The 22,002-nt window shown below is 44.4% G+C and overlaps 2 protein-coding genes across 2 annotated transcripts; both read right to left on the bottom strand.

Moving 5' to 3' along the window:
- Positions 1-3,797: 3,797 nt before the first annotated feature.
- LOC144264674 (interferon kappa-like) lies at positions 3,798-4,361 on the bottom strand. Its single transcript, XM_077816452.1, has one exon. It carries the CDS (start codon positions 4,359-4,361, stop codon positions 3,798-3,800), a length of 564 nt encoding a protein of 187 aa, XP_077672578.1.
- Positions 4,362-20,225: 15,864 nt separating this feature from the next.
- LOC144264675 (interferon epsilon-like) lies at positions 20,226-20,780 on the bottom strand. The gene has a single exon (XM_077816453.1). It carries the CDS (start codon positions 20,778-20,780, stop codon positions 20,226-20,228), a length of 555 nt encoding a protein of 184 aa, XP_077672579.1.
- Between the last annotated feature and the right edge of the window lie 1,222 nt (positions 20,781-22,002).

Here is a 22,002-nt window from a genome sequence, read left to right on the forward strand (position 1 = left end):
GACTGAATGGGAGAGGCTAGGGGTCAGCCAGGGTCTGCATGAGGGAGGCTCCACAACTCCCTAACAATCTTGGCGTCATAGTTCATAGAATCATAGAATATCAGGGTTGGAAGGGACCTCAGGAGGTCATCTAGTCCAACCCCCTGCTCAAAGCAGAACCAATCCCCAAATTTTTGCTTCAATCCCTAAATGGCCCCCTCAAGGATTGAACTCACAACCCTGGGTTTAGCAGGTTGGGCTCAAACCACTGAGCTATTCCCCTCCTCCCCCCTGGCCAAAAAAACAAAAAAAGTTCCAGACTTCTCTCACCCACACTCAACAAACCCGCAGGTTCACTCCCTAGTACTTTCCCAACAATTACTTCCCCTTCCCTCAGCTCCTCCATCACCCCAGTAAGTCTCCCAAACCTTTGCACTGCTACTCAGGGGGTGCCAGAAATTTCTCTGTCACACATACATACACACAGTCTGCCCCACCCCTCCATCTATGAGGAAATTGCTGACTCCTTCTTATTGGGGTGAACATTAATCTAGGGAGCCTCCCCGTTGAAGTCTTATGGCTCCCACTATCGGTGCGCCCAAGCTGCGAAGGCTTATGCCTGTAAGTAGTTCTGTTATTGTCAATGGGTCAACTCAGGTGTGTAAGGTTCATCACACAGGCATGGGGGTTTGCAGGATTGGGCCTAAAATTTAGAGATTTTAGAAAACAGCGATGGCATAACAGGCTAAATTCTAAAACTCTTGGTCATGTCTGCTCAGGGAAATTGACTGGAATCGGTAACGCAAAATAAACTTCCTCCTATTCCCGTGTGATTCTTACTGCCTTAAAGGCACTGAACGATTTTACTGTGGCATTTTAGCTATAATCTCACTTTGCCCTCTAGTGCCCAATGTAACATAGTTTCTGCATTGTACAGTATAGCTTTGATTGAAATAATTTCCATACACTTGTAGTCAGCAGAGATTACATTGCAAAAAATAAGAGTGGTTGACTAGGAACTGAAAAGAGAAGCTTAATGAGCTGAGAGTTTATGGAATGATTAGAGGACCCTGTGCTAATATTCTGTCACTTCTCACCAGCTGAGAAAGGTTGGATTGGATTGATGCTTGAATGGGAAATCCTCGAAACAACCTCAGTGCTTTATAACATGATGTCATAGATAACACTTCTATCAGAGGGCTCATTCCTGAAGTCCTTATGCATTCCCATTGATGTCAAAAGCAGTTTTGCCTTCTTAAGAACTACAAAATCAAGCTCCTGTACTGAGAATATGCACAGCAGGGTGCTGGGAATTACTGTGGTGTGCAGTCTGTCATTAAAGATCCTATGCATCTTTTCTTGAGACTAAGTGTGTTAATGGACAAATTAATTTTGAAGTAATTCTTTTCAGCTTTCCTAAATCTCCCCCCAGTTTCAGTTGGATATTTACCGTATTCTTCACTTCCTTTCTTAAACTGTTGTGTAGTTTTATCATATGCTCTTTAATAATTACTGTGAGTTCCAACATTTAACATTTTAATGTAACTTTTACATTTCAATAAAATTTGCCATTGAGATGTCAACATACTATGTTGCAGCAGCATGCTAGTGTATCTGAAACAGAAAGTTAAACTGTCTAACTGATTTTCATAGTATAGGCTTCAAAAAGTACACAAAGTAGCCAAACAATAGAAATACCCATACATTTGTGTTTAAACATTCTTGCAGCTGTAATATTAAAGTGTATTGTTAGTAACATGAGCAAAGAAAGTTAATTTTATAAACCGTATTTTGACTAGTGTCTCATTAAAAAGAGAAAAGGTTTCTGTCTTTGCTTTGTTTCCTCAATCTTTCTTTTTTGCTCTCCCAGATCCTGATTCCTTCTGTACTTCATTGCATTTGTGATGTTTCTGTTTCAGATCTGCTGTCCTTGGACCTTAGTCTTTTTAGCTGATTCTTGATTTTTTTGCTTTTATCCACAACTGGATATCAGGGACAAAAGTTAGTAGGTACATCCTGCAAAGAGACCTGTGACACCTGTACTGTCTTAATGGCTGTGGAGTATCATTGTCTTCATTGTTTTCCACTGAATGCATCTGATGAAGTGAGCTGTAGCTCACAAAAGGTTATGCTCAAATAAATTGGTTAGTCTCTAAGGTGCCACAAGTACTCCTTTTCTTTCTGTGGATACAGACTAACACGGCTGCTACTCTGAAAATTGTCTTCATTGTTATCCTTGATCTTTTATCAGATTGAATTTTACCATTACAACTTTGCATCCTGGTTTCTTGAACTGCTGAAGATGTGCTTTCCCCTGAATAACACACATCAAGTTATGAGGGGAAAACTAGGAGCTAAAGCTGATTGAATTATCAGTGAATATTTACACAAGGGTAAATTCTGGACCCATATAAGTCAATGGCAGATTTGTCATTGAGTTCAACAGAGCCCGGGATTTCACCCCTAGTAAGTTTAGCATTTTGAGGAACTCGTTTACTTTGTAATTATTATGTTCAGGACCATGCGGCTTTTGTGTAAAATATGTTGGAATCAATGTTCCCTCTAATTTTTGACAGGCCAGGTGCACAAAAAATTTCTTCTGTGCAAATTTTTGACAGGCCGTGTGTGCAAAAAAATTCATCTGTGCAAATTTTCGTGCTTGCGGTGTTTCACATGTGCACGGGGTTTAGGATCTGTGTGCGCACGCACACACGCACAGCTTAGAGGGAACAGTGGTTGGAATACCAAAGGCTAACTCTTGCCAGTGGTTGCACTTCCAAACAAAGGGTAAGGGACAGAAAATTTTAAGTAGTAATTAAACAGTGTGAGTAGCGGTGTGTGAGATTTCAGCAGCCAGCTTGAAGACACACACAGAGCACTAAGAGGTGTAGTTGGCTAACATCGCCCTAAGATGTGTCTACACAGGGAAGATAAGGCAGGGTATGAATTTAAAACATGATAGGTGTGCTGGAATAGCTCCCCGTATCGACACTCATATGCTGCTCTGGTCAATTTCCCTCTGTAGACAAACACTTAGAGGATAACTTGAACCGCTTGAACAAAGCAAACATTGAAATTAATCAGACACAATATCAGATACAGCGGCAAAGAGTCCTGTGGCACCTTATAAACTAACAGATGTATTGGAGCATAAGCTTTCGTGAGTGAATAAATCCGACGAAGTGGGTATTCACCCACGAAAGCTTCTGCTCCAATACCTCTGTTAGTCTCTGAGGTGCCACAGGACTCTTTGCTGCTTTTACGGATCCAGACTAACATGGCTACCCCTCTAATATCAGATACATTACTGGAAATAGCATATCTTGAAAGAGTGATGAATTATTTTAAACAAAAATATAATTTAAACAAATATAGCAGAAAAATACAATTATTTTATTTTTAATCCAAATAATTGATTTACATGATTCCTGGTCATGGCTTGGTGGTTGCTTCAGAATTAAGAGATCTTGTGTAGGCAGGTGAAATGGGAACGAAAATAAATAGCACACTTTTCTCAGAAGGGAACACTACAGCAATAATGTTAATTGCCACAAAATTACCACTTCCCTAAGCAGTCATAGTTTCTGAAAATTATGTGGGTTATTTTATGGTCAGTGTGCAATTATTTGTTTAATAAAGTTTTATTGTTTATGAATAAAATATTTCTTTGCAATAATTTAAATGCAACAATACATAATTGGCCAATATAAATAGTAATAGAAATCCAGTGAAATTTAACTAGAAGCATTTTCACAATGAAGGTAGATAAATGAATTCTTTTTTTTTTTCTCTGATTCTCAGATCAAAATGTGTATACCTTAGTTTCTAAGCCTTCTTATAATTTTGTCAGTAAACTGAAGACATCTCCTCATTTCCAGGCGGATGATCTCCCAGGAACACAGGCTGTATTGTTTGTCTTTTAGAAAATTATCTATCTTTTGAAAATACTTTTTCAGTTTCAGTCTAATGATTTCCTCACTCCTTGAGTAGGGTTGTTTCTTCTCCATCTTCTCTGTCAAACATGCTTCCAGATACTCAATTTGCTGATTAAGTCCATTTTGGAATCTTTCAAGAGCTCTTCCATCCCAGGCAGCTAAGGTTAGATTTTTGGTAAAGACATAGAAGGTCTGTTGCAGGATCTCCTGGATTTCCACCTTGGCATTCTCTTTCTGTCGCAGCTTTAGTAACTGCTCAGGGAACTTGAAGTGCATTTTCTCACTTTGACACTGCTCAGGAAATTGTTGACCCATTTTGTTCAGAAGGTGTAAATTCCCCTGGATCGCTTTGTTGTGCAGGAGGGGAAGAGTATTACAATCCAGAGTTGAGATTTTGGTGGTGGACAGCAGCACAAGGCTAATTTGCAGCAAATAAAAAGTGGTCATGATAATGATGACGTCTTACACTTCTCAACTGAGTATAAATCCAGACAGACACACTGGAATGTTTTCAAGGTCTTTTGTAGATGCCTGACTTTTTCTTCCATAGCTATAAACTTAATTATTCGTTAGGAGAAGTTTTCTTTCATCATTTTTGGTTTTCAAGGATTTTCCCCAATGTTTTTGAAACTTACCACTTTCACTTTCTGCTTAATGACTTCATTGTCTTGTACCACTTTCCTTTTTCTTTTGATCAGAAAATTAAAATACGGTATCTCCCCTTAGGTCATCTAGTCCATACTCCTGCCAATTCTCTATTGCAAATTTACTCCATATTGAAAGAGGTCTCAAAGAAGTGCCAGATCTGTTATGGAAATTTCATTAGTTCTTAATATTTTAGCACCAGAAGAGCTTGTTTAAATACATGTATAATGTTATCATTTCCCTGTGGGGACAGGAAAGTTTTTAACACTATTTAGCAGGACTTACTCTTCCTGAAATTCAGTTAAGCAGTCTCTGCCTCAGTTCCCCATCTGTAAAAATGGTATATTTCCATTCTCCTTTGCTTTGTTTAATCTGATGTGAGGAAGTGTGAATAGAAAAGCAGAGAGGGCTGCTGTTTAGGAATTTGTATAGTAAGCTTGTGGCAATGTCATTGATATTAGGATCTTGATAAGTAATGCTCAATTTTAGGTTTCTTCTGCTGTTTTCCTTTCTTTCTGTTTTCTCCTGTGCTAGTTTCTGGTCACCTCTCACTAGCCAAACAGAGTTGGACTGGCTTGATTCTTGAATGAGGGAGAGTGCTCATCTTTCCCTCAAGCTTTCAAAGAACACTTCAGAGCTTCAGGAGTGGTATTTAATAATGCAAAAACGGACAGTCTTATCTGAAGGTCTGTTTCTGCAGGTAAATTCCCATTGACCTCAGTGGAAGTTTTGCCAGCTTAGGCCCCTCTTGAGTAGACCCTCAATGTGTTTTGAATCCATGCACAGCTTGCTGTCAGAGGGCAAGTTTTACATAAGATGTATTACACGGGTCTTTAGTATTCTCTGTTATGTTAGAGAGCTGTATTTAAATGTTGTGGTGTTTTAATCTTGGAAACTATTTGGTTATAAAGCAAACAATCAAGAAGAGTGTCTTCTGAAACAGCCTGTCATTTCCCCTTGTTAAGGGAATATGACTATATTCTTTACAGAGAAAAATCTCAATTTTAAATCTACCCAAAGAATTATAGAAATATTTTTAATGGGAATGATTTCTCTTATAAGTACTCAATCTTCAGTTGTTTAACTTTAGTGGAAACATGTATAGTTGGGAAGTTTTTTACTTCTAACCTCATATTTCCACTTAAAAGCAAAAATCTTTGTTTATTCCTTAAATGTTCGATATGGTATAGACTCACCTTGTGATGTTCATTTGCAAATGTTTTGTATTTAAATGAAAACATCTAAAATAACTTGCTGATATCATTATGTGAACAGTGAGATTTTATGTATCAATATAGAATCAAATTACCTGGTAATTGGCTAAGAAGTCACGAGTATAAAATTATTTATATTAATTGGGGAATTAGTTATCAGACACCGCTTAAATAACTTTCTCACCATGATCAAAGACAGAAAGCACCTCTCCAAGAATTGTTAAGAGAAAGTGTCTTCTTTGATGATCATTTAAGTTTAAAGACTGTTTTAAAAATCTTTTAAGTTTAGAAAGACTTTTAAAGCTGAAAGGCTTTGTTTAGAAAAAGGAGTGATTTGAAACATATTTCAACTCCTATTAAATACTGAGGGAACTAAAGGAATATCTCAGCAAATGAGCTAAATAAAAGAGTTAAAATTCTAATGTCAATGATGTTCCGAGAATTTTCTTGTCACAAAGTCAAAAGGAAGATGACCATAAAATTAAAGATGATTTACAGTCCTGCTACATGTGCATTGGTAGATTGTGTATGAGCTGAAGAAGCTACCAGGACATTATAGTGTTGAATCAATGAAAAGGTGATAGCAGCTGATATTTCAATCCAGCCAAGCCCCTGAAAGAGTTGTCTTTTAACATCACATATAGTCTGTGAAAAGAAAAAAGTGTAAATCTCTCTAAATCTAGCACTTCCTTTCACTATTCAGTGCATCTTGGTGTAACACAGTGAACACAACTGGAATGCATGCAGATAATTCTCAGTGGCTATTGCCAGCTTGAGGGAGGAAGAGTTAAGATTGCATTGTCATGTACCTTAATTGTGTATTTCCTGGTTTTCAGAAGTTTCGTAAGCCATGGCATTAAGGGTAGATGGGGTCTCCAAGGATCACAATAGGCATTTCAACTTCCCCTACGGTGATCTTCTTGTCCGGGAAGAAAGTCCCTGCTTGCAGCTTCCTGAACAGGCTAGTATTCTGAAAGATGTGTGCATCACGCACCTTTCCGGACCAGCCTGTGTTAATGTCTGTGAAACTCCCACGGTGATCTACAAGCGCCTGGAGAACCATAGAGAAATACCCCTTAATGTACTCGGTGGCTAGGTGGTCTGGTGCCAGAACTGGAATATGCGTGCCATCTTTCACCCCTCCACAGTTAGGGAAGCCCATTTGTGCAAAGCCATCCACAATGTCATGCACGTTGCCCAGAGTCACAGTCTTTTGGAGCAGGATGCGATTAATGGCCCTGCACACTTCCATCAACACAAGTCCACCAGTCGACTTTCACACTCCGAACTGGTTAGTGACCGATTGGTAGCAGTCTGGAGTAGCCAGCTTTCACAGGGCAATCACCATGCGCTTGTCCAATGGCAGGGCAGCTTTCATTCTTGTGTCCTTGTGCCGCAGGGCTAGGGCAAGCTCTTCACACAGTCCCATTAATGTGGCTTTCCTCATCCAAAAGTTCTGCAGCCACTGCTCATCATCCCAGACATGCATGACGATGTGGTTCCAGCACTCAGTGCTTGTTTCCCGAGCCTAAAAGTGGGTTTCCACTGTGGTTAGCAACTCCGTGAATGCCACAAGCAATCTCGTGTCGTAGCTACTACACATGGCGAGATCAATGTCACACTCCTCTTTCCTTTGCAGTTTAAGGAATAACTCCACTGCCACTCGTGACGGGTTAGTCAAAGCAAACAGCATTCTGGTCAACAGTGTGGGATCCATTCCTGCAGACCAAAGAGGCAGAGCGTGCAGTACACAAACGGTTGAAAGATGGCACCAAATGTGGATGGAAGCACAGGGATTGCTGGGAAGCAAAGCAATGCATCATGGGGCATTGGGACAGGACCCAGGATGCTCCTTGACCCCCTCCACCTTCCCACAATGGGGCACCTTGACAGCAGAAAGGTGCGGTTCAACAACAGGTTGAGCAAGTGCAGAATGATTGTTGAGTGATATCTTGCTGCTGAGGGTGAGCAGGGAATCAAGGGAGGGTCTTCTCCAAGAAAGCGGCATCCGCCTTGGCCCTTGTGCGGCTCGCCTGTGTGCAGCAATGGTGCCTCCCCCCCACCTTCCAGTGATGGCAGAGTGGCACGGGAAAGTTACCCTTAATGGGGCAAGAAACAAAGCAGCTCTGCCAAAGAACCTGCACCAGCGGATTGCCCAGTATCTCCGTGAGAGTTTCCTGCAGATCTCTGAGGCAGATTCCCATGAAGTGAGGGAGTCAATCAACACCCTGTTCCGCCTCTCAGACCACGCATGTGGTGGTATGTGCATCATACAGATGCAAGCCTGCTTTCTGCAACCTTTCTGCCCTCAAAAACTCGCTTCAGCGATTCCCAAAATCAAAGCCACTTACCAGGGGCCTCCTCTCCTGTTTGCACTTCGCCAAGCTCCGACAGCTGTGACTGGCTAGACTCCTCCAGGGTAGAGAAGAGCTCTGGGTTGCATGTACCTCTGATCTCTGAGTCATCCTCTGCCTCTGGGTCCCTCTCCCCCTCCTCATCCCAAGATTTCCTCCTCCTGGCTTGGTTCACTCTCGACTGGCACGCAAGCCACCGAAGTATCCACAGTGGCCTTCACAGTGGAGGTGGGGTCACCACAGAGTATCACGTCCAGCTCTTTGTAGAACCGGCAGCTCGTGGGCACAGCACCAGAGCGGCGGTTTACCTCCTGTGCCTTGTGGTAGGCCTTCTGCAGCTCCTTCACTTTGACACTGCACTGTAGTGTGTCCCGGTCATGGCCCCTTTCTGTCCTGTATCGTGAAATCTGTCTGACGGTATCATAATTCCTAGGGCTGGAGCGCAGTTGGGACTGGAGGGCTGCCTCTCCCTAAGCGCCAGTGAGGTCCAGCAGCTTGGCATTGCTCCAAGTGAGGGATCGCCTGGTGTGTGGAACAGGCCTGGCCACCTGGAAAGATGCGTGGAGACCACTGCACGCATCACCGAGCAAACAGGAAGGTGACTTTCAAATTTGCAAAGGAGTTTACGGGTGGGGATGACAGTTGGTCGCCTGAGGGCAGGGCAGTAGATTCAAACTGATGACCAGAGAGGTGAGAACAGGCATCGTGGGACACCTCCCGCAGGCCAATTGCAGCGCTGTAATTGACAAGGGTGTCTGCACTGACACCGCAGCGCTGTAACCCCCGTGCAGAAAGCTCTACACCTCTCGTCGGGGTGGGTTTTTTTTACAGTGCTGCAACTGTGCAGTTTCTGCGCACTAAGCGGCTTGGCGGTGTGTTCGCCTCCGGAGTTATGCTGCCGAAAGCTGCTTTACTGCGCAGAAACTTGCCTGTGTAGACAAGGTCTAACTCAAAGTGACACTGTTAAATACCAGGTTTGAACAGATTGTTTAGCATAAGTAGTTAACACATTTCAAGGGATCATTCAACGTGAAGTGGACCGTTATACCCCCTCCATTTGCCATGCACCAATCCTGAACTGGAAACCTTTTTAAAGTCACATTTTCAATGTCCCAAGGCGGGCTGTGGGAGCCGTGCACTTGCTGGGTAAATGGTGAATGACTGGGATCGGTTGTGCAGTGGGGATGATCAGAGCCAGAGTTTGAGCCCCAGTTCTGTGCACCAAAAAAAAAAAAAAAAGTTGAATGTGTCAGCTTTAAGAAATGCTGTATCTTGGGAACTCCCTTGCTCCGTTGACCCCCAAAGCCGGATCAGTAACCCTACCCGAGAAGACACCCCAAACACCAAGGCAATCCACCTAAGCATGTAGAGTTTAGAATTGTCCTTTAAATAGGAACCTCTCAACCTTAGTTAGCAGAGGGTGGCATGGAGGAACATTCAGGAGAGCGTGGCAGGGCCTCTGTCAGCCCCCACAGGGGATGCAGGGGGAGTGCCACCCAGCCCTGCCATAAGCTGCATCCCCGCTGCACTCAGCCTTTACCTCAGCCCTGCTCCTGGCCCCAGCTCCAGCCTCTCACCCTGGCTCCGAGGGGGAGGGGCAGCACACAGATTACATTACGGGTAAGGGAGGGGGTGCACAACAAAAAAAAATAGTTTTGGGACCACCTTTCTAGCCTATACATTTTTAGTGTTCTTTGCAATAGTTTCTTGGTACTCAACACTGTTAGGATATAGGCCTGTCTGTAAAGGCCTATACTTTAAGAATTTAGCTATATGTTTATCACTTAGCTAGTTATAAAGGTATAAAAGAAAGAATTTGTGTAAGGACCTTCTCTCACTGTGACAGTCTGAGACCCTGTTTTTAAGCTAAGGCCTTTGGCTAAGCAGCAGAGGCAGCCATAAGCTGGGAAGTGCACGGTCACACTCTCGTAGTCCAAACTAGTCACATTGAAAGAAGGTGCTATTGGGCTGTTAGGAATACAATCCTGTCCTGATAACGCCTATCGCCTCCAGATAAAAATGGTTAAAGAAAACTTAGTTTGATAGCATCCTGCCTGGCAAGAAATCACTTCTCAATAGCTGTGGTTGTGAAACCCCCATTTCTGTATGTTTTATCTTTATGGCCCCCACTTTTCTATTGTTAATCTGTCTGGTTCTCTAATTGTTTCTGTCTGATGTATAATTAATTTTGCTAGGTGTAAGTTAATTAAGGTAGTGGGATATAATTGGTTAGAGAATTATGTTACAGTATGTTAGGATTGGTTAGGTAGATTTCAGTAAAAGGATTGGTTAAGGTATAGCTGAGAATATTACTATTTAAATTAGGGGCAAACAGGAAGTAAGTTGGTATTCAAAAATAAGGAAAAAAGAACTTGGATTTAAGCTTGCTCGAAGTTCACCCCAATAAACATCAAATTGTTTGCACCTTCACACTTTGGGTATTGTTGCTCTCTGTCATGCGAGAAGGACCAGGAAAGTGGGAGAGTGAAGGAATAAGCTCCCTAACATCTTGGTGCCATGACTTGGATGAATTGCATCGGATAGGTGATTGGCAGCCTGTAAGTCCCCCACCCCAACAGTCCACGCAGCTGCTTGGGGGGAGGGAGGGTATGGCGAATTCTCGTGATGGTAGTTGCGGGTTCTGGCAAGCTGAGGTAATGGATTTTTTGAACAAATGGATAAGGAAGAATCAGGACCCATACCAGGTGAAGGGGTTCACCTGGGATGAGATTGAGAAGGAGATGGGGGAGGTTTTAGGAGACCCCAAGGTAAAGGAGTGTAGGAAAAAGGGAATCGTATTACAAGGTTTATGTGCTGGGATGGCATACTGGGTAAAAAGGGAAGCCGATCTCCTCCAACACATTAAGGATTTGGAGGGGATTGTGGATCACCAATGGATTTTAACAGAAAAATCCATGTTGGTGGTAGAGGTAGCGGATTTGAAGGCACGGGATGATGCACGGACAGAGGAGTCTTGTGAGGCAATCCGGAGAGAGAGGGATGAACTGCTGGGGAGAGTAGGAGACTTAGAGGAGGAATTGTATCAATGTAAACATGGGGGCAATGGACTAATGGAACTGAAGGAGACACCTTCACCACCCTACCCTGAAAAAACACTGTACGCACCACTGCCAGTGGACATTGTAAGCTGGCGATCCACACTTATAGTCCCTGCGAGAGAGGCTACCCGGGAGGAACTGCAGGAGGCAGGAATAGTGGCCCCGATTGCGGGGTCGGGGGAACATGCCCCACAAGTAGTAGAACAGGCAGAAATCCGCCCCTTGTCCCTGAAGGACAGGGAGGCAGTACTGGGCCATTTGGGAAAGGTACCCCGGGATGAATGGGATCAGTTTGTGCTGTGGCTAGTGGAGGTGGGCAGGGAGATAGAGGGTCTAACTCGTGAGGACCAGGTGATCATATGGCATAGTCTTTTGGGACGGGGCACCTTAGGAATCAATGTGGCAGGATTGGCACACCCATTTCTAATCCCCGGAGAGGTGGCAAAACAGTTGTTTGGGGTGTATTCTGCGGGGATGAATAAGATGAAGAGAATCCCTCGGGAAACAGGGTGGGATACACTTAATCGCATGCAGGCATGGGCATGGTGCTGGGTGGATCCCCTGGATGGTCCATGGGTGATACCCCAGGCAGGGGCACCAGGACCTGGTGGGGGTGTGGAGCAGGGCAGGTGTGTGGAATTGCTGGAGAAATGGTTGGAGCTGAGCGATCCACAGTTCGTGGGGTATTTAAGGTTGCAGCACCCTGAACTTTCTCCCAATCAGCTACCGCAGTTTCTGGAACAGGCAGATGTGTGGAGGCAGATGCATCGGCGGGAGAGCCAGTCCATGTTATTACTGCGGGGGATCAGTACAAGGTGGAAAGGGGTGGGTCAGCCCGGAGGGGAGGATGTAGAGGGAGAGAGTGTGGCTTTGGGGGTGGGGTAGGGTAGTCAAGGACAAGTGGGCAGCTATAGAGCAACAGATCCAGAGACTGCAGGCTAAACTTACTATCCAGGATCTTACCAGATCAGGGGGAAAGTGGCCCTGGAGGCCAGGGGACGGGGACTGCCTGAAATGCCAGGCACACAATTTTGCTTGGAGACAGGAATGTGTTCGGGTGCCAGGACCCCCAACCCCCACTGTGAACCAGTGGGAGGGACAGAGGTGGGTGCTGTGACTAAGGGGTTTCCTGTCCATGTTCTCAGTTTAGGACGGGACACATCTGGTCGCCCCATGCTCCAGGGATTGATTGAAGGGAGTTCCATGAGGGATTTTTTGATAGACACTGAAGCAGCCATCAGTTTAACCACATGGGGGCAGGGGAGACACTCAGAAGGAACTGTGACAATTGTAGGGGCAAAGGGAGGGGAGACACAGTTAACCCTGAGGTGGGGACAGATTAAAGGAATTAAAGGGGAAGGGGAGATCATGTGGGGTTGTAATGATATGCTTAATCTGTTGGGGGAAGGAGATTTACACAAACTGGGATTTATACTGAATTTAGCCAATTGGGTGTGTTTACTGGGGCAGACACAGGACGGTCAGGGCTATACCATTCCCATGGGGATAGCCACTGTGACCATTAAAGTGGCACATGTCCTCCCAACACCCCCGGCAGGGACACACCCCTGTGTGGGATAAAGATAACCTGGATTGTGATAGGGACAGCATGGAGGTACTGCTAGAGGGAGGAGACCCTCCCCCACAGAAACAATATCCTGTTCCTCTGGAGGCATTGGCAGAGGTGGGGGCAATGATTGGGGAATTGGAACAGAGGGGATTGATTAGAGCGGTTGCATCCCCTTGTAATGCTGCTGTGTGGCCAGTGAGAAAGCCCAACAGTACATGGCACCTCACGGTTGATGACAGGGCACTAAATGCTCTGGCCAATTCACCAGCCTCAGTAGTGGCAGCGTACCCAGAAATGCAAGCCCGTATTGGACCTCAGTTCCGAATTTTCTCTGTTTTGGACATAGCTAATGGGTTTTGGTCTCTAACACTAGCTACCTCGTGTCAGTATAAAACTGCATTCACATGGGATGGCAGACAATTCTGTTGGACAGTCCTACCCCAGGGATATTGGAACTCCCCTGCAATTTTTCACAGATACATGAGACAGGCTCTGGAGGGGGTGGATTCATCAAGGTGCATACAATATGTAGACAACCTGTTGCTAATGTCAGAGACAGAGGAGGAAGATAGGAAACTAACCAAGCAGATCCTGCAAGCTTTGGCAAGAGCAGGGTTGAAGGTCAATGGGAAAAAGGCTCAGATGGGACAGACAAGAGTGACCTACTTAGGAGTGGAAGTGTCCCAGATGGAAAGGGAAATTGATCCAGTCCCTGCTACTGCCTACGGATTTTAAAAGTTTGCAAAGTTTTCTGGGTCTAATTGGATTTTGCAGGGATTTTGTGGCCAATGAAGCAGAAATAGCCCAGCTTCTATTTGACCTAACCCGAGCCTCAACTTGGGAGTTGTCAGAAGAGTGTACTGAGGCAGTGAGAGTACTAAAGGAAAACCTGGTCAGTGCACCAGTGCTGGCCTCCCACAGATGGGGAGAAACTCTTTTATCTGTACCCTTTGGTATCGGACACTACCATTGATTGTGCGTTAACACAGGATTATGGAGCAAAGGACCAACCTGTGGCCTTTGCCTCTCGGCTTTTGAGTGCTGTGGAACTGAAGTAGGGATGGTGTGAAAAGGTGCTGTTGTGCACCTACTGGGGGTAGGGAAATTCAAATACCTCCTGGGAATGCAGAAAGTAATAGTCCAATCTCATCATGACCCCCTGCGGCTGTTAAACAAGCACACTGTCTTACAGGGACCAGTGAGTGGGTAGCATATTGCCAAATGGTTGCTGGCTCTACAGGCAGAAAACATTAAAGCAGAAGTGTTAAAGGAACCCATAGTCTGGGTAGCCGGATTACATCTGGCTGGCATCCCACACCAATATGAAGTCAGCCCAGGTAAAACCCAACACCCAACAGGTAAAAAACATAACGTGGCTAACCCCAACCAGATAAAGGAGGGGACACTGGTATGGTTTTTGGATGGAAGTTGTAGGTATCGGGGGGACATAAAACTGCAGGCTTAGCTGTTGTGGGAATCAGAGGAAATGAGACAGTCAGCACCGTTGGTTTCTCACTAGAAGCAAGGTCAGCTCAGGAGGCAGAACTGTCAGCCTTGCTAACAGCTTTAAATGAAGTGGATCCCAAATTTGAGCCAGAATGTTGGGTGGTGGTAGATTCAGATTATGTATTTCGTGGGGCCACATTAATACTGAGATGGTGGGTGGATAATCATGTCAGGGCAACAGACGGCTCCACAACCAAGCATGCTACCTGGTGGAAGCAAGTGGAGGAGCTCAGTCACTGTTTTACATGGATCAATGTGGTAAAGGTAAAGGCACATAAGAAAACAGGACCCCACAGCAAAGAAAATAATCTGGTTGATGCAGAGGCCAAGCAGGCTGCAACAGAGGCACCCCCATTGCCCTGGGAGCCAAAAGAGAGCGTTCTTGTAGCAGTGATAACAAGAAGTGGGCTGTATATAGATCACAGAGAGCGAATTCGAGAGTTGCAAAAATCTGATCCAGGACTGGAAGGCATCATGAAACATCATGATACCCCAGGTTTGAGGAGGCAGTGGAAACTTTAAATAGATTGTGCTGGTGGCCAGGAATGGCAGCTGATTTAAAATCACATCTGGAACATTGTTTGGACTGTGCCAGGCACAACCCACTTCATAAGGTGTTAAGGGGAGAATTAATGAGACAAGCCCCAAAGGGACCTTGGGAAAGAATACAACACCCCTTTCTACCCTACACTAGGGTATGTTAATTCTAGCACCTGAACAAATTAATTCTCAAATCCCCCGTGCAGTTTCCATTAGATACCTACACTAATTTCTTCTTCTAAATTGTTTTATAGTGTTGCTATATTCTTTAAAATTAGAGTTCTTTAAAATCCTAGCCATAGTTTCCTAGTTAGCTATGGCCTAATCCTAGCGATTTTATTTAAATGACTAGTCTCATTAAAATCCCTCATGGTTTAATGAGTGGGATTTGGCCCTTTTCATTTATTTTGACAGGATAGTAGCAAGAGATGAATCCCTGCCGTGTCCCCAGAATTCTAACAACTAGTAAATCAAGTGGGAATAAATCAAAGGCAATGATCACATGGGAACATGTTTGGTACACTCTTGCATTTAATTTACTGGGTGTTCTAGGAATGCAGAATCAGAGTCACTGAACTTGCTGCAAGGTAACATGATTGTGTGATAAATACATAAATCAACAGGCATCACTGCTGCTTTGGAGTAACTATCACAACTGCAGTAGTTTTCTATATTATAAAAATATTTATTTACAAATAGTGTGATCAGATTCAAACATAAATATGGCTACAAAGTGTTTTCAGTTTAGGAAACACAAGTAATAGTTTTGAAAACTCAACTCTTTAGATAATAACTTTGTATAAACTGTTTTGTTTGATCCAGGACCTGATCTTTATATCAGACTTTACTCAACATCATCAGAAGGCTTAAACAGATCATTTGTTTCTGTTTGGAGAATCTCAGGCATGCAGGCTGTATTGCTCACCTTTTGGGAAATAGGTCTTTGCAACGTTTTATTCCCCTTTCAGTGTCAGGGTAAAGCTTTAGATCCACAAACTTCCTGAATCTATTTTTTTGCCTCCAAATCTGCATCTGAACAGGTCTCCATGATGTTTATTTTGGCATGTCTTTATGGAATTACTGTTCCAGGCAATTTGGGTGAGATTTTTATTAAAGGCACTGAAGATCTGATGTGCGATCTCTTGGACTGTCATCTTAGCATTTGCAGTAGACACATAGCTGTCAAGATCATAGTGTACATATAGTATTACACTCCTTGTCGGTTAATAAAGTGCAGATTGTAAAGTCTTTTGCAGACTCAATATTTTTCATCCATGTCTCTGAATTGATTTATGTCCAAGTCTTAAAACTTTTTTTTTAACAAAGTGGTTTCCCTGCTGCACCACCATCATTTTCCTTTTCCATGAATTTTAAATGAACAAAGCATTTCAAAATATCATGAAAGTGACATTTGATAATACAGACAGAGATGAAAGTAAGCCGGTCCGGCGTACCAGCAAGAGCCAGTACACCACACTGGACCAGACCAGCTTCCCCAGGCTGGCACTTTAAAGGGCCCCGGGCTCCACACAGCGGCCAGAAGCCTGGGCCCTTTAAAGCGCCCCCCGAACCCTGCTGTCAGAGCCCCAGAGTAGTGGCAGCAGGGCTCCAGCCATGCTTTAAAGGGCTTGGGGCTCCAGCTGCTGCAGGGAGCCTCAGGCCCTTTAAAGTACCCCTGGGGCTCCCTGCAACAGCTGGAGCTCCCGGGCCCTTTAAAGCGCCACCTGAGCCCCGCTGCCGGAGCCCCGGGGTAGCAGTGGCAGGGCTCTGGCAGTGATTTAAAGAGCCCGGAGCTCCGCTGTGGTAGCAGCAGCCAGAGCCCGGGGCCCTTTAAATCAACCCTGAGCCCCGGGGCTCCCAGCTGCCTCTGCAGCTGGTAGCTCTGGGGGTGATTTAAAGTCCCCAGGGCTCCCAGCCGCAGCCAGAGCCCTGCGGCCTTCAAATCTTGATTTAAAGGGCCCAGGTATTTAAAGGCCCTGCCTCTTCTGGCCAAGGCCACGCCCCCTGTTCAGGACTCCATAAGTCCTTTAAGTTACTTTCACCCCTGAATACAGAACATGTGTAGAGTGCATGTTATCTCAGTCTGTTGCTTCGTTCAAAAGGCAGAAACTTTTCACTTGGAAGAGGCAACTGAGATGTGAGATTCTGGTATACAATATTTCATTCAGTTGAATTTGTATCTGTAGCTGAAGTACTGATAATTCCAAGCTGGAATGAAGAGGGAAATAGTTCAAACACACAGTCCGTTTCTAAATGGATCTTTAACGAATGTTTTCAGAAATGTGCATCTATCTCAGGGGTTGGCAAACTGTGGCCCAGAGGCCACATCCGGCCCTTCTGATGTTTTAATCTGGCCCTCAATCTCCTGCCAGAGAGCAGGGTTGTGGGCTTGCCCTGCTCCGTGTGTGCCGTGGCTCCCTAAAGCAGCTGCATGTCCCCCCTCCAGCTCCTATGCAGAGGTACAGCCGGAGTGGGGACATGCCGCAGATTCCAGAAGCTGCTTGAGGTAAGCGCCGCCCAGATCCTGCACCCCTGAACCCCTCCCATGCTCCAACCCCTGACCCAGCCCTGATCCCCTTCCTGCTCTCCTAACCCCTTGGTCCCAGCCCGGAGCACTCTCCTACACCCCCAACCCTCATCTGCAGTCCCATCCCAGAGCCTACACACACACACCTGCACCCCAACCCTCTGCCCCAGATTGGAGTCCCATCCCGCACCCTGAACTCCTCATTTCTGGCCACACCCCAGAGCCTGCACTCCCAGAGAGAGCCCTCACCCCTTCCCACACCCCAATCCCCAATTTTGTGAGCATTCATGGCCTGCCATACAATTACATACCCAGATGTGGCCCTTGGGCCAAAAAGTTTGCCCACCCTGATCTATTTTAAGATTAATGCAAGAAAGTTTGGAAATTAAAGGTGCTCTTGTGTACAAACCAGAGCAAAGTAAGATTTATTGGCTCTGTATAGCCATGAACAGAAAAATTCTGCTTATCCCTTTCAGCCTGCCCCTCACTCCCTCTCTAACAGGAGTCACTTATTTAGTTATAATGCAATATGGGGATGGAATATTCACTCAAGATGACGCTTCTGTTTAGGATGGGGTGGTCAAACTTTTTGGCCTGAGGGCCACATTGGGAAATATAAATTGTATGGCGGGCCATGAATGCTCTCAAAATTGGGGTTGGGGTATGGGAGGAGGTGAGGGCTCTGGCTGGGATTGAGAGGTTTGGAGAGCAGGAGTGGGATCAGGGCTCCGAGCGGCGCTTACCTCAAGTGGCTCCTGGAACAGTGGCATATCCCTTCTCCAGCTCCTAGGCATGGCACGGCTCTGGATCCTAGGTGTCGTGTGGCCCCTGACCCAGCAACCCAGCAAGAGCTCGCGGGCTGGCTTTAAATGGCTTGTGGTATGGATCCAACCCATGGGCCGTAGTTTTCCCACCCTTGGTTTAGGGCAACAAAGTTGAGGAAGATGGAATGGAGAGGAGAAAATGCTCCCTCTAAACCTTCAACCTATAGGAAATAATTATATTCCTGGATATATAATGTGTGTGTGATTATATAAACAAAAAATATAAGTGAAAAGGGATTTGTGCCTCCTGAGAACGGCAAAGCTGTATAGAACACACAGAAAAAACTTATGAACTTTGAAGTCTGTAAGGATTACTGAAAGTTCATCCTTTTTAATGGAAAAAGGGACACTTAGAATCTATTCTAGTCCCTCAGCGTTAGAAGCAAATGCTCGGTGCCACATTTGAAAACTTAAAATCTCCCTTTTCTGGTATAAAGGTTCTGGCCAGAAAGTGTCAAGCACCCAGTCTCTGAAAGTTGAGTCCTTTTAATGTCAAGGTGGGCACCAAAATCACTAGATACTTAAACAAAAGCTAAAACTCCCACACCTCTTGACTGAGTTTCTAGTTCTGATTGGTTGTATCATGTCTGACTTTAAAACGGTCACCTGTTCAGAACTGAAGGTTATTGCCTTGGGCTTCAAGCTAGTGTATTTTGGGGGAGTGAGGCGGGAGAGTACACATTTGAGGGTGGAGGGGAAGGAAACATTTTTGGCAAGTTTTTAAAAATATGTAAAGGCAGCAGTTAGGGGTTTGCAATATTTGAACTATTACCAGCAGAGATGGATTAGTGGGCTGGGCTCAGGTGAGGCTATCAAGGGGACTGAAATACAATGTATCACCTAGATATTGTCACCCTATTGATACATGGCATCTTATAAAGAGAAAAATAGACATACCATTACAAATCCAGTGGTATTAATTTACAGCACCTACACAGTAAAGGAAGGTAGTCATCTGATCTTGCTACTATTGAAGTCAAAGAGTTTAGCCAATGGTCTCTATGGGAAGAGAACCCTAAATACAGTAACTCCTCATTTAATGTTGTAGTTATGTTCCTGAAAAATGCTACTTTAAGTGAAATGTTGTTAAGCGAGTCCAAGTTCCCCATAATTAATGTAAATGGGGGGGGGTTAGTTTGCAGGGAAATTTTTCCCAGACAAAAGACATTATGTGTGTGTACACACATACGCTACAAGTTTTAAACAATTTAATACTGTACACAGCAATGATGATTGTGAAGCTTGGTTGAGATGTCAGAGGGTGGAATATTTCCCAGGGAATGTCTTACTGCTAAATGATGAACTAGCAGTCCGTTGAGCCCTCAAAATTTAACACATTGTTGTTTATGTAGCCTCACATGCTACAAGGCAGCATGAATGGAGGGAGGGGAGACAGACTGGCAGAGAGACAGAGACACACACCTTGTGTGTGTGTGTGTGTGTGAGTGAGAGAGAGAGATGCACATTGTCCCTTTAAGGACACTGACCCGACTCTAAGTACATTGTCTTTTTAATTAGATCAGCAAGTTGAGACAGCAACTGCTGCCAGCTAACTCCCTCTCTCTTGTGTACCCCTCTGTCCCAGCTCTGTGGATGGGGTAAAGGAGCAGGGGGTGGGGGACACCCTGACATTAGCACCCCTCCCCTGCACAGCAAGAAGGAGGCTCCAGGGAGCAGCTCCAAGGCAGAGGGCAGGAGCAGCAGCACATGGCAGTGGGGGAGGGACAGTTGAACTGCCCGCAATTGGTAGCCTGCTGGGCAGCTGCCACACAGGGAACTTACGGGAGCGGGGAGCTGATGGGGGGGCTGCTGGTCCACTCTAGTTCCAAGCCTCCACCTGCTAGCTCCAACAGGCTGCTCTTTCTGCAAGCATTGGACAAAGCAGGCAGCTGCCAAACAATGTTATAAGGGAGCATTGTGCAACTTTAAACAAGCATGTTCCCTAATTGATCAGCAACGTAACAACATTATTTGGGACAACTTTTTTAAGTGAGGAGTTACTGTATATTAAATTCCACTGCATGCCTTTTGGGTTGAAATAATTATTCTGAGGATAATATTTATACCTTACCTTAGTTTTGAAGCCTTATTATCAGCTGGTCAACAAAAAAAAAACATCTTCCCATTTCCAAGCGGATGGTCTCCCAGGCGCACAAGCTATATTGTTTTTCTTTCAGGAAATCCCTGATTCTTTGGAAGTATTTCTTCAGTTTCAGCATGGGGAACAGGAGTTTCTCATTCTCCATCTCTGAATACAAACATGTCTCTAGCTGTTCAGTTTGCTGGTGAAGTCCATTTTGTAATGTCTCTACAGAACTCCTGTCCCAGGCAGCTTGCGTGAGGTTTTTGCTGAAGATATTGAAGATCTGCTGGAGGATCTCCTGCATTACCACCTTGGCATTCTTCTCCTGGGACTTTCTAGGCCTGAGAGCTTTCTGGGGGAACCTGAAGTTCCTATTTTCATTTAGGCATTGTAGAGGAAATTGTCCACCCATTTTGCTCAGAAGCTCTAAGCTTTCCATGTTCACTTTATTTTGCTGGAAGTGAAGCATGTTACAGTCCAGAGAAGAGATTTCAATGGAGAACAGCAGCACAAGGCAAATGTGCAGCAAACACATGGTGGTCATGAGGTCTTCTTTTACTCTGCCTCTGTGTGAAGTGTCCTGGAGACAGGAGCTTATGCAGTGTCTTTCAGAGAAGTATTTTTAATCCATGTCTGTGATTTAAATACACTGTAGGTGAAGTTCTTTCATCATTTTCTGCATCTCAAGTTTTCCCTTCTTGAGGCTTATTTGCACTTTGTCTAATTACTTTATTTTTGGTACTTTTTCTACTCTCCCTTTTTTATGGAAGTGAGCAAATTACAAAGATTGTAATATAAATACATACATGTTTGTCATTAATTATATAAATGCTGTTATGTATAATGTACTAACTATGGCATTCTACACATTTCAGTCCTGAAATTATTCAATTAGACCTTTCATTTTTAGATACAATATTTGCTGGTATTCCAATATCTAGAGTTGAAGTGGGCCATATGTGTCACTGCACTTCAATTTAAAGCCACCTTGTGTAGTAACTGTCACTCCTGTACAAGTGTTATATATGAATAGAGGTATCCTTACTGTAATGGTTACTAATTCAATGAGCTAAGCAGCCACAAACTGCTGTTTCTAAGTCAAGTGCCTCCTCAGAGGTTTCCCAAGGTTTATCTGCTTCTTCTAAAGATACAGTTAGTAGTTAAACCCACAACTATTTGTTCAGAAAAGAGTGAAAATGCAATCATTAGTCTCACTATTACACTAACTTGCTTTCAAAGTTATCTTTTTAATTTCATCTGGTTACCCAACAGCAAACACACACAAGAGATGTAGGGAAATGTAATGGGCTCAGAGCAGGCTAATGGAGTATTGTAATGGTGGGCACATGACAGCTAGAAAGGAAGCTTCTGAAATATTGTCTGTTCACCCTGAACTTACTGTTATTACTGGAGGGGAAAACCTTTACTGTGCTGAAAGACATTCCTTAACTAAAATGTATGCAGACAGACATGAGTAAACTGATTATACAACATGAAGTTAATGCCCTCTTATTTTCATGTCATACTGTGTAATAAAAGGGGGGTTACTTTTATGCTGTATAATCAGTTTACTCATGACTGTCTGCATTCATGCCATGTCTCTGGTCTTTGCACATTTGCACAGCAAACTGTAGCATTCCTTTAGCCTGTGGGCGTGCTGATGCCTCAAGTGCTCCTTGGCCTTTGTCTCTACTGGTTTTGGAGTTGGGATCTGCTGCGACCTCGACCTCTCTGGCTGGAGAATTACCTCCCTTGTTCAGGAGGAA

This window comes from Eretmochelys imbricata, chromosome 5 (genome assembly GCF_965152235.1).
Source record: "Eretmochelys imbricata isolate rEreImb1 chromosome 5, rEreImb1.hap1, whole genome shotgun sequence".
NCBI lineage: Eukaryota > Metazoa > Chordata > Testudines > Cheloniidae > Eretmochelys > Eretmochelys imbricata.

Coding starts and splice junctions, on each gene's coding strand:
- LOC144264675 (XM_077816453.1), bottom strand. CDS start 20,780: ATGACCACCATGTGTTTGCTGCACATTTGCCTTGTGCTGCTGTTCTCC.
- LOC144264674 (XM_077816452.1), bottom strand. CDS start 4,361: ATGACCACTTTTTATTTGCTGCAAATTAGCCTTGTGCTGCTGTCCACC.